This window comes from Alligator sinensis, unplaced genomic scaffold, assembly GCF_000455745.1.
Source record: "Alligator sinensis unplaced genomic scaffold, ASM45574v1 scaffold273_1, whole genome shotgun sequence".
NCBI lineage: Eukaryota > Metazoa > Chordata > Crocodylia > Alligatoridae > Alligator > Alligator sinensis.
In genome coordinates this window covers 3,426,279-3,437,746 of record NW_005841943.1, presented here as the reverse complement: position 1 = coordinate 3,437,746, position 11,468 = coordinate 3,426,279, and the positions used below count along the sequence as shown (strand labels likewise).

The following is an 11,468-nucleotide window of genomic DNA, read 5'->3' as shown; positions in this document are numbered from 1 at the left end:
GTAAGGATCCGCAGCGCTTAGAGATCTTCACACAGCGTGAAGTCTCCTCCTCCCTTGTTCGTGGAGTCCTCCAACTTGGGCGGAAACCACTCAAGCCTTTTATACGGCTAGCAAGCCAATCACTAGCCGCCACGTGTGAATAATTTAGAACTGGCCAATAATGGGACTCTAATTAGCATACAGATGGCGGGAACTCTTTGCAACGAGCATTTCTGTGCTGCAACAAAGAAATGCACCCTGCAAAGAAAGCTTCAAATTGGCGGGAAACTTGTTCCTTGCACCGGGGTTCTCTTTTGCAGCAGAAAACTCCACCGTGCAAGGAAGCTGCAATTTAGCGGGGACAATTTAGCAGTGCTGAAGCACACAAAAACAAAAATCAGACCTTTTGGGTTGTGACACAGAGTTCCCAGCTCAGCTCCTGGGGAGAGCCAGGAGCTGAGCAATGCCAGGACTGGGGACAGAGAGCTCCCTGTTTCCTGTGGCCCCCTGGGGCCTAGGCTGACTGGAAGCAAATTTGCTCTTGGTCAGCATCTACAAGTGCAGTACTGCGCAGTAACTACTGTGCAGTTAATCTAGTACCTGTAGTTACAAGTACTAGGCAACTGCATGGTAGCATAATTTTTGTTCAGTAAATGCCCCCCATGTGTAGATTGTGATGCTTTACTGTGCAGTAGATTAGTCTACTGCATGGTAAAATGTCTCATGTAGATTTACCTAGTGAGGCTCCATTCTCCCCTATATTCCCGCATACTTTCCAGGCTTCCTTTTGGTAATATTTTTATTCCCCTTTTAATTTATTTTCCTGACCATCATCCCGGCTTCCTTCAGATCTCTAGGATTTAAACCGTGTCCATTACAGATGGACATATTCAGTCTTAGTATCATACTCTGTGGAAATAGATCTTTCACCTTCCAGACAAGAAAAGAGCCTGAATTTAGGCTCCAAGCCTACTTCCTGGATAAATCATGGGGTTGGCCTCCAGTTTCAGAGTGCAGGACTCTCTGCAGTGGTATTTCCTCTCACAGAAGTGGCTTGATCCTCCTCTGCTCCATGTAGCCCAGAGGCTCAAGCAGCCCTTGTCTCTGTTCTGGTGTCTCCCTTTATTGAGTGCCCAGAGCTTGCATGCCACACACAGCATTTGCCCATGCCACCTGTGACATCCTTGCAGCAAACTGGCCACCCCCATCTAGTCCAACCCCCTCCTCAAGGCAGGATCATCTCTGACTAACTCATCCCAATAAAGTGACTATCTTAACCTGCTCTTAAAAAGGATGGAAATACCACAAAATCTCTAGGTAGCCTGTTCTGATGCTCAACTACCAACACGTTGAAAAAGTTGTTTCTAATAGTTAACCTAAAAATCCCTACAGCAGTTTAAGACCGTTGCTCCTAGTTCTGTCCCTTGCAGCCACAGAGAATACTCCATCTCCATCTTCTTTAGAACCAGCATCAGTTTTATCTTCTCCAGATTAGGTCTTTCTAGGTCATTCAGTCTTTCCTCATAAATCATGTTTCTCATGATTCATATTTTCTATCTCATCTAAATTCTAAGATGGAAAAGCTGCCTGATGCCAATCTGCTCTGCTCTTCCTTTCCAGATGATGCTGTTCATTCCCTGACAGCATTTCAGCAAGTTGATTTAGATGTTTCACAGATGGCATAAAGTGGGTTACCCAGGCACTGTAAATCCCTGTGAGGATGTGGATGAGCCATCACATAATCTAGTAAATATACTTCAGGTATTTCTCCCTACCAGAGAGAGTCTCTATAAAAGAGGCCCTTATGGACCCAGCAAGGATTGACTGATATATGCTATCTCTGCTCAAGATGCTTGAAAAGGGGGGCAAACAATACCAGTATTCTTTAAGGACACTGAATTCTTTTACACTGACCTTGCACTTTCTTATCTAGTCTATTAGTTTGCAGTTCAAGGTAGCTAACTGTCATTGTCAATTGCCATAATATGACTTTTGCACTTACAAGCACCTTGCAGTATTTACTGAAATTCTAGTTCTGAAGTCTAGGGATACATTTACAGTTCTTCCATTTGGTGGTTTCTGGTTTCCAGTTGTCTGGATTCTCAAATGAGGCACAGAAGGAGAAGAGCTCTGTAACACAAATATTGATGGGACATTGCATTCTCTTAGGTACTTGAGGGCCTTGTTTTTCTCCCTTGGAGTCTATCAGATACTGAGAGAAAGCACCCTTATTTGTGTATGTGTGCATGCAAACAGATCACTTGCTTGAGCAATTTTGAATCCTGTTACTTTGTGCGAATTTACTGACAAAAATCAAATACGATTCTATATGTAGATATTTGCATTTCACAGGTGATGGTACTTTTAAACTGCACTTGCAGTAACTGAATGTATAACATTTCACAGTCACTAAGAGGCTGTGCTTTGGAAATGTGGCTTTAATAATAAATCTATATCGCAGTGAGAGTGAGAGTGTGAACTTATTGGTAACTACTATGTGAACTTTCTTTTTCAGGAACGTTTGCTTTAACTTCCTTGATATCTGCCAATGCAGTTGAACGTCTAGTTCCTCCGAGCAGCAATAATTTCACTACAAGTAACAATTCAGGAGTCTTGGGTTTATCAGAATTTGAAATGAAGAGGATTGGAGTTGCTGCAGCAGTTTCATTTTTAGGAGGAATCATTCAAGTAGGTAGTCAGTGAACATTTTTTTTTTTTTTTTTTATGTAGGTTACCAATATATTAGAATTTTAAAAGGCCACATACGCAGTCACTGCTGTCCCAGGAGAAAACACTAGTGTACAGATGCCCAGGATTTTTCTGCCATAGTAAAAATGGCCACTCTGGGAGGAAAAATTACCTGGAAACAACCAGGGTTAAATCACTCCTGGGGGAGTTTCTTCTGGGACAGTGAATGTCTGTACACATTCTCTTCTGAGAGAAGCCACAGAACAGTTCTTCAGCATCCCATGGTACTTTGTTCAGGCCCGTTCTTCCCCCAAGTGATAGTGTGTTGCTTGCTGAAATCTACTGATCAAGCTGAGAAGAACACACTCCCTTTGTCATCCCCACATTGTGTAGTAGGGAGACACTGGTTGACCTGAGTGGTCTGGGTCACCTAATCATGGCTTCACTCTGCACTGCTGCCATCTATGCCCAGGCAGACTGAGGGATCTTGCAGAACATGCTGAGATGTGTGCACAGGGTATTCATGTCAAGACTGCAAGCTCTCTGGTCTTCAGGAGTCATCATTCAAATATCTTTTCAGGCATCTCTGGGTAAGTTTTGCTCCCAAGAAAACAAGCTTGGGAGAATTTTCCCAGATTATTTGAACATATATATGCAGCCATAATACTGTAAATTTGTCACAGCTGTAACTTCTGTGATGAAGAAGTGATTTAGGTTTGTTTCATAACAAATTCTGCTCTTTGTACCACTGGGAAGGTTGCTATTGAATAAGATTTTTTTCTCAGGTTTTTCATAGAGTCATGTTTCTTCAAGCCTAGTGAATCTGAGTCTGAAAACATGACTTGGATTTAAAAAATTCTATATAATTTTATTTGAAAAACTAGAGGGTTGTTTTTTTTTGCTTAAAATTGTGACCTTTTACATTTGTTTTCTCCAGAAATGAGTGTTTTCTTAATTTTGGGGGATGTCAGAACTATATCTTTGCTGTGGAAAACAGTAAATTGAAAATATTCCATAGCTTGGAATGCACAAATTCTATGCTCAAAGAAATCAAAGGATTTTCTCATTTAACTCCACTAGGACTAAAAGTGGGTTTTAATCTGAACATCTCTTCTTATTTTTACTTTTATTTGTATTATACAAATACTTATCAATTACTTCAATTCTAATTACATAGTACTTAACACTTAAGTAACACTTAACACAACTGACATTATGGATTGGACTCAAGGTCTGTTTACTCCAGTACCCTGTTTCAAACAGTGGCTGATATCATCTATGCCAGTGGACGTGTATATACAGTATCCTGACCTGCTTCATCATAACATTTAACAAACATTGTGTAATTAATCCCATTTTGCTTTTGTTCAGAGGGCAGTACAATCAAAAAGGAAGCTGGTAACAGGTAGAATTTATTATTCTGTTATGCTTCGGAGATCAGAATGCTGTTTATTGTATATTATGCTCAATTTCATTATATTTAAATCTCTTTTAGTTTCATATTAATTTAGACAAAAGTGATTGAAGAAAAACTCTACTTTTTTCTTATGTTCCCTGATAGCAAGGTAAAAAAGTTTTCCTCATTCATTCTTTTCTGGAAAACTGATAAACATACTAAAATAGACAATATAATACAATACAAAAGATACTTTTATATTTCACCTTGCAGCTTTCATCTTTAACTATTAACAGATTAATCTTCATGAAACTTTCACTTGTATGAGCTACAGAAATATTTTTTTATCCTTATTCCAAAGGTGAAAAGACAGAGGTGGAGAGGTCATGACTAATTTGAAATCATGAAGAGTATGAAAGCCAGATAAGAGAGCAAGTCTGTTTGCATCCCAGATCCGTGTACAGACCATTGCACAATAGATTCATCTTATAACTGGTTTAATTTTTCCAAATGTTAAGCTTTCATTGGTAGCTTTAATTTATCTTTTTCCAGTAAACATTTTGTCAGAAAGCTGACTGGGGAAAAACTGTGAAAAAATTCATCTGAGCTTGTTGGTTGTGGGCCGGGGTTTGTTTTCCTTTGTTTTCTTGTTGAAAACTTCTATCAAAAATATAAACACTTTTTGAATATTTGAAACAAAATATTTTGTAAATTTTCTGTGTAATATTCTACTAGTTTTTATGACCACTTCTACTCCTACATCTATCACGCAGTTTTGGAGGAACTGGTCTTATATGGGTATATATGGTACTCTGTCTTGTATGACTGGACTCTGAGTTAATAATTTGATAATTTAAGTTTGGAATGAACAATGAGTTATTTAACTAACATTAGTTTGTGGATCAGATACAAATTATTCACCTCAAAGTTTGATTTATATATTTATGTCTACAATTTAAAAAAATCTGCTTTTTTAATGGAAATTGTGGAAAAGACTTACCTCTGCCAGGCGAGGAGTGGAGCCAGCAGGATGCCGTGCTGGAAACGGAGCACGGTGAAAGTGAAACTGCGGCAGGCAGAGATGTTGCAGTAAAAAGAAAAGAGGAAAAGAAATGGCCAAGCCAGAAGGAGCCAGGACTGGCTCCCACTTTGGCATGGGTGCACTTTATGGCAGTGTGCCAGGGCTGATTGGTTGCCTCAACCCCTGAAGCCAGGATAAAAAGTCCGGTGGGAGACCAGCCGGGAGGGCCAGAAGTGAGGTCCCCGACCAGCCCAGAAGGGCCAGATCTGGAACCTGGTCCCAGTACAGGGACCTGGTGGCTGCCAGGGAAGGGACTTTTGTAGGGACTGAGGGCTAGAGAGGGCCCAAGGACTTACCTGCACAGTCCTCGTGGATACTGGACATCCACAGCGTAGACTGGATTCCAGCAGGACTAACTAGGGCAAGGATTAATAAATGACTGACCCACGGCAAGTATAAAGCCCAAGTAGGGAGTGAGATGCTGGGGGACAGGATGGCATCGGATCAGGAAGATGCATAGATGAGGCAAAGGGATGGTGGGGAGCACTTAGGTCAAAACAATGTTCTGATCCTACTGTCATAAATTTAAAGGGTTGAAGCACCAAGGTACATGGTATACCAATTCTGACGGTCCATGTGATGACATCTTTGGTTGGCGTTAGGCGGGGTGTAGGGGAGGGGGAGCCCCAAACAGGAAGAACAACTGGGACGACTGAAGGAAGGCACCAGGAGGGACAGGACAGACCACCTTCCTCCCAATTAAAATTATTTTTCTATCAAAGACGTGACAGGCGAGACCCCCCCCTGGGAGACCGACCAAAGTCCTCCTAATAACAGACCTGTTTCTTCCCTAAAGCAACAGCAAAGTCAGAGAGGACCCCACATACTTGATGCGCAGGTGAATGGCACGGGAGGCTACAGAAATGTAAACTCTTTAAAGTCTGAAATAATTAAGATATTAATGTTAGAAAATCAGATTCTATTAATGGATACTGCCTTTTTTCTAATACTTCCAACTATCCAGATTAATACTATTAGACAGAAATATCTAGCCTAACTTTCAGATTCTTTGGCATTTGTTGCTATCTGTATTTCGTATATTGGCCATCTATAATTTTGTACTATACATTGATAAATAATACCCAGGAAATCACTGTTGCTATTTCAGTGATATTGTTTGATATAACGCTTCCCCAAGGTAGCAGTATCCAGGTACCCAGTTAAGTCTTGATTCTGTGTAATACATAGGAGGAATGTTAAATTCATAAGCACTTAATGATGAACAGGAAAAGGAGCCCTAGGGAAGCTGAATCTGCAGTAATGAGAATGTTGGAAATTAAGAGAATGCTCCTAATAAAAGGAAAAAGACCTAAGTGGGGAAAACAAAGCTTAACAGTTGCTTAGTATGATTTGGATCATGCTTATAATACAGTTTAATTGTAGAAAGTTGCTATAAAAATGGTGCCTTGTTTCTCAGATGACCTCCTTCTGACCTGTGTTCAATCATTATATACATGCATGCATACATACATTATATATATATATATGAGAGACACATAAATAGTAGGCCTGTGTGAAGTTTTGCCGGCTGTTTCGTTTTAACACTGTTTTGAGTCATTTTGAGCTCAAAACAGTGAAATGGAAATGAAACAAAGGGCTTTGAAACAGCCTTAAAACAAAACGAGGGCAGCTGAAACATTTTGAAAGTTTCAAAATGTTTTGAGTTTTGAAGCAGCCAACCAGGTGGTGGGAGACAGGGGAGAACCAGGGTTGCACTCCCAGCAGTTCCACAGCCCCATGTGGCTCAGCCCACCGGGGAGCGCAGCCCTGGCTCTCCCCACCTCCTGCGGCCAGGCTGTACTTGGTGGGGCTGGTGGAGCCAATGGGAGCACAGCGCTGGATCTGCTTGCTTCCTGCCGGGTTGCGCTATGTTCGGCTCCACCAGCTGCATGGAGCTCAGCCCAGTGGTGGAAAGCAGGCAGAGCCAGCACTGCACTCTGCCTTCTGCCACCAGGCTGAGTTCCACGGGGCTATGTTCCACGGGGCTGCTGAGTTCCACTCAGTTTGGCTGAGTTCGCCTCCCCAGCGCTGTGATCAGGCTGGGGAAAGGAACTCAGCACTGGCCCGATTGAAACATCAACACAGCGTTGAACCAGGAAACGGTTTAGACGGAACAAAGCAGTGCTTTCGAAATGAAACAAAACTCAAAACAAAACACTGTTCTGTTGAAACGAATGTTGAAGCAGAATGCTACTATTTTGCGCAGCTCTAATAAATAGGTATCTTTACATTATCTTACTCCTGTAAAAACTTGAAAGCCAATACAACTAAGAGCAACTGAGTCAGATTCCATTCCATTTTGTACCATATTTACCCAAATACAAGACACAGTTTTTTTTTTCCACAATCATCATGGGGGAAAAAAGCCCCTTGTCCTACATCTGCATACAAAGAATTTTCATTAAATACATTGTCTCATTAAACTGCTGCCGAAAGCAGCATGTGCTCAGTAATGGAAACCAACTGTGAAGTTGATTAAATGAAGCCAACACTGAGCATGACTATAAAACATGTGACCGATATTGGGCAAACATGCTGATGGGAACCTTTTTATATTAAACTCAACATTTTAATAAAAAAAAGAACTTCATACATATTTACAAATATCAAACATCCAACAAAGCCTCATAACGTATTAACTCCTTCTCATCTCTTAACAGTTTGCAGTAACAACATTATCATGTTCTATCCCCCTTCCTACCCTCTCCTCTCTCACACCCCACTATCTCAGGCATTCCTCAAGTGAAATACATATTTCCATTTATCTTTCCTCCACATCTCTGGCCTCTTACTCTCATCTTCCTCTTCATCATCCTTTGCATCTAATATTTGAGCTTAAACTGGCGTAACTGTAAATATTCCTTCCTATTAAAATCCATTCCCTTCATGATCAACAAGTTTCTCACTTTCCACAGTTCTGCATTAATGCAGATCACCCATGCCCATATCTTCCCTTCTTCCCATCCTTTCTTAATTAAACCATACATTACTGTCTCAAAATTTATCTTATCTCTCACTTCTAAAATGTGTAAAAATCTTGGTGCCCTCCTCTAAACCTCCCCTGCAAAGTTGCATTCCCATAATACATGTACCACTAATTCTTCTCCTGTGAGCATTTTGCTGTTCTTCCCAAACTCCACCTATATTGAACCTCTCTTATTGTTAAAACCCTCCTCACCATTCTCCACTTCAGGTCTGCATGTTCCCTTTTTTTAAATCTTCCCCCATTACCCCTTTCCACATTCACTTTGCTTGTTGCTCCAACAAATCACCCACCTCAGTTACTTTGTCTTTCCCTCTGATTTCCTTCATAATCCTTCCCTTTTCTTTCAAACCTTGTATCCCTAGCCTTTCCAAACCTTGTACTTTAATTACATTTTCTGCTCTTCCATAATGTGTCAGCAGTTTTCAAGCCCACTGCCCCTTTCACCCTATCCCATATAGGCCCATCCTCCACAGTCATTTCCCTGTTCCAGATCTGCAAAAATTTCCCATTTTCCTGCTTCCTTCCGATGCTTCCCTGATCACCGGTAGTTCCCACTCTCCACATTCTCATCCCTTTATATAATTCCTTCCTGATAATCCATTACATTTTAGAACCCCAGAAGAATATACAAATCAGTCTCTGGATTTTCCTGCTTTGAATCCATGATGGAGGATATACTACTCCCACAAACAAGAGAATGGGTAGCAACACCTGTTTCACTAGCTTCACTTTTCCTGAATATGCCAAACCTCTTGGTCTCCAAAACCCTAAAATTTTCCTAACCTATGACCCTATCTCTTCCTATGCTTTTGTGCCTTTCCGTTCTATATCGAGCCATTTCTAAGATTTTTATCTGATTCTTAACCACCCTCATGCTAAACTTCCCTAGATCTCCCCAGTTTACGATCCTCAACACCCAGCTCTTAGCTTTGTTTACTTTCACCCATGAAGCTTCCCCATAATTTTCTGTATGTTTCAGGATTCTCTCTAATGAGACTGTATCGTTCACCAACACATTAATGTCATCCATATACAATGAGCATTTCATTCCTCCAGGTCCCCCTCCCCTGCCCAGGGAATATTAATTCCACTGATCATTTTGTCCCCCCTTATCCTCTGCACTAGAGGTTCCATGGTGCAAATAAAGATCTTGGGTGACAAGGGGCATCCTTGCTTCACTTCTATATGTATCTGAAAGGCCTGATTCAAGTTTCCCCTTACCAGGGTGTGACTCTCTGCTGTGCTATGCAACAATTCCACCCAACCTAACAACTTTTTCAGGAATCCCATTTTCAGCAGTACCACCTCAAACAAAAACTTGTGTGATACCCTGTCATATGCTCTCTTGAGATTGAAATTTGCTAGCACCATATTCCATTTTCTATCCTTTATGTATGCCAGCACATCTCTCAACACTCAGTGTGTTTACACGATTCTTCTCCCTTCGATTGCACACATTTGGCCCTCTTGTATGACCTGATCCAGAACACTTTTCATTTTGATTGCTATGCCTTTTGCCAGGATTTTATAACCTGTCTTCAGGAATATGATCAACCTCCAGTTTTTGATGCATTCTCGATCTCTCTTCTTACACAGTAGCACTACTAGTTCATCTGCAAAACCCTCCCCAATCTTCCTTTCTTCCATTATCGCTTTGATGACTTCCAGAAAATCCTTTCCCAACCATGACCAGAATGTCACATACAATTTAACTGGGAGTCCATCCTGTCGGGTGACTTGTTTTCTTTAAAAGTTCCCTAAACATTTTTTTTGTTATCCTTATTCCCACCCCCCCAACTCATTCTTCCTTTCATCCTCCACCTTCTCCTTGATTTCCACCAAACCCCCCCTCTTCCTTTCACTATTGATTTTCCACTTTCTGTACAAACCCTAATAGAAATCTGCCACAGTGTTCTGCCTCCTTGCTTTCCACACAGTCTCCATTCTCCTTTTTCAATCTTTCCACTTCTCCCTTTGCTTTTCTGACTCTTCTGAAAAAGTATGAGTTCCATTTTTCCCTTTCCCCACCCACGGTGCTTTCACTAGGAACATCTTTTTAGTGACTCTCTCTTTAAACCATTCCTCCATCTCCAACTTTGTCTCTTCCAGTTTATCCTTCACCTCTCCCCCCCTTCCTGATTCCATAATCAAGAGCTGCACCTTCTCCTGCATCCTTTTCAGCTCCCTCATCTTGTCTCTCACCCTTCTCTTCCCGACATTCATGAAAAATGTGCTTCTTTTTCTCTTAATCGTATACCACCATTCCCACCTGCTTTATAACAATTCTTTAAGGTTCTCCATTTCTTGTACTCCTCTGTAAACCCCTTACACACTTTTTTGTCATGCAGCAGCCTAATGTTCAATTTCTAAAGGCCTTTCCTGTTCTGTCCCCCCATTCCAACCTCTACCTGTAGCACTCGATGGTCACTAAAACCCACATCTCTTTCTCTTTCACCACCACTACTTTCAAGACTAAAACAAAATCAATCCTTGAAGTTTTCCTTCCTCCTGGCTCCAGTCTTGTATGTACTTTATCTCCCGCCCACACATCCTTGAAACCTTCTTCCTTGATAATTTTTCCAGTATCTTTGAGGAACTGTCTAACTCTCCCTTCCCCTGTCTCCTTTCTAAATTATGCAGTTGAAGTCGCCAACTATGACTCTGTGTCTCCCCCCTCCCTACCCCTCCAGTGTCCTTTTCCAACTTTTGGAATAAAGCCACCCTCGCCTCCCTTTCCGGGGGTGCCTATACATACATTAAACAACTCTACCTTCATCTCTTTTGTCTCCAACAATGCCCTCTGCATTCTTCTTTCTTCTAACACTTGCACTTGCTTGACTTTAACCCCCAGGTTTTGAATTAACACCGCCACCCCTGCCACCTTGTTTGCATTTGTTCCCACTCTCTGTGACAGCCCCAAAGCCCATCTCTTCTCCAGATATTTATATTTGTCTCCTCATGGTAATCCACACCCTTGTAGACATATTACATCCTCATTGGTAGATCTTAAAGTTGCTGCCATTCAGTCCCATCCCTTCCTTGTCAATACACTTCTCACATTTAAAGTTGCAACACACAACACCATGAGAAAGAAAAGGTGGAAGCCACTGGTCTTCATCTCTCTTGTTTTACAGGTTGTCCATGTCACTGCTGATGATCAGTGACACTGTCCCTCCCCCATTTATGTCACTAGGTTTTCCCAGGCTTCTATATTGAGAGAGGCTGCTGCTGTCCCCTTCCCCCCACTACTTCGTTCCAGCCCAGCAGACCGTTCTGTCTCCATTTCTGACGTGCTGTTCCCCCCAACATTGTTGCTTCTGCCTTCTTCCCCAGTCATT

General features: G+C 41.6%; 1 protein-coding gene across 1 annotated transcript in view; it reads left to right on the top strand.

The window, feature by feature from the left end:
• The window catches only part of SLC26A7 (solute carrier family 26 member 7), a 146,925-nt gene that overhangs the window by 38,388 nt on the left and 97,069 nt on the right, over positions 1-11,468 (top strand). Inside the window, exon 3 of the mRNA XM_006020005.2 lies at positions 2,495-2,667. Within this exon, the coding sequence (XP_006020067.1) occupies positions 2,495-2,667 (173 nt within the window). The remainder of the gene's footprint in view (positions 1-2,494; positions 2,668-11,468) is intronic.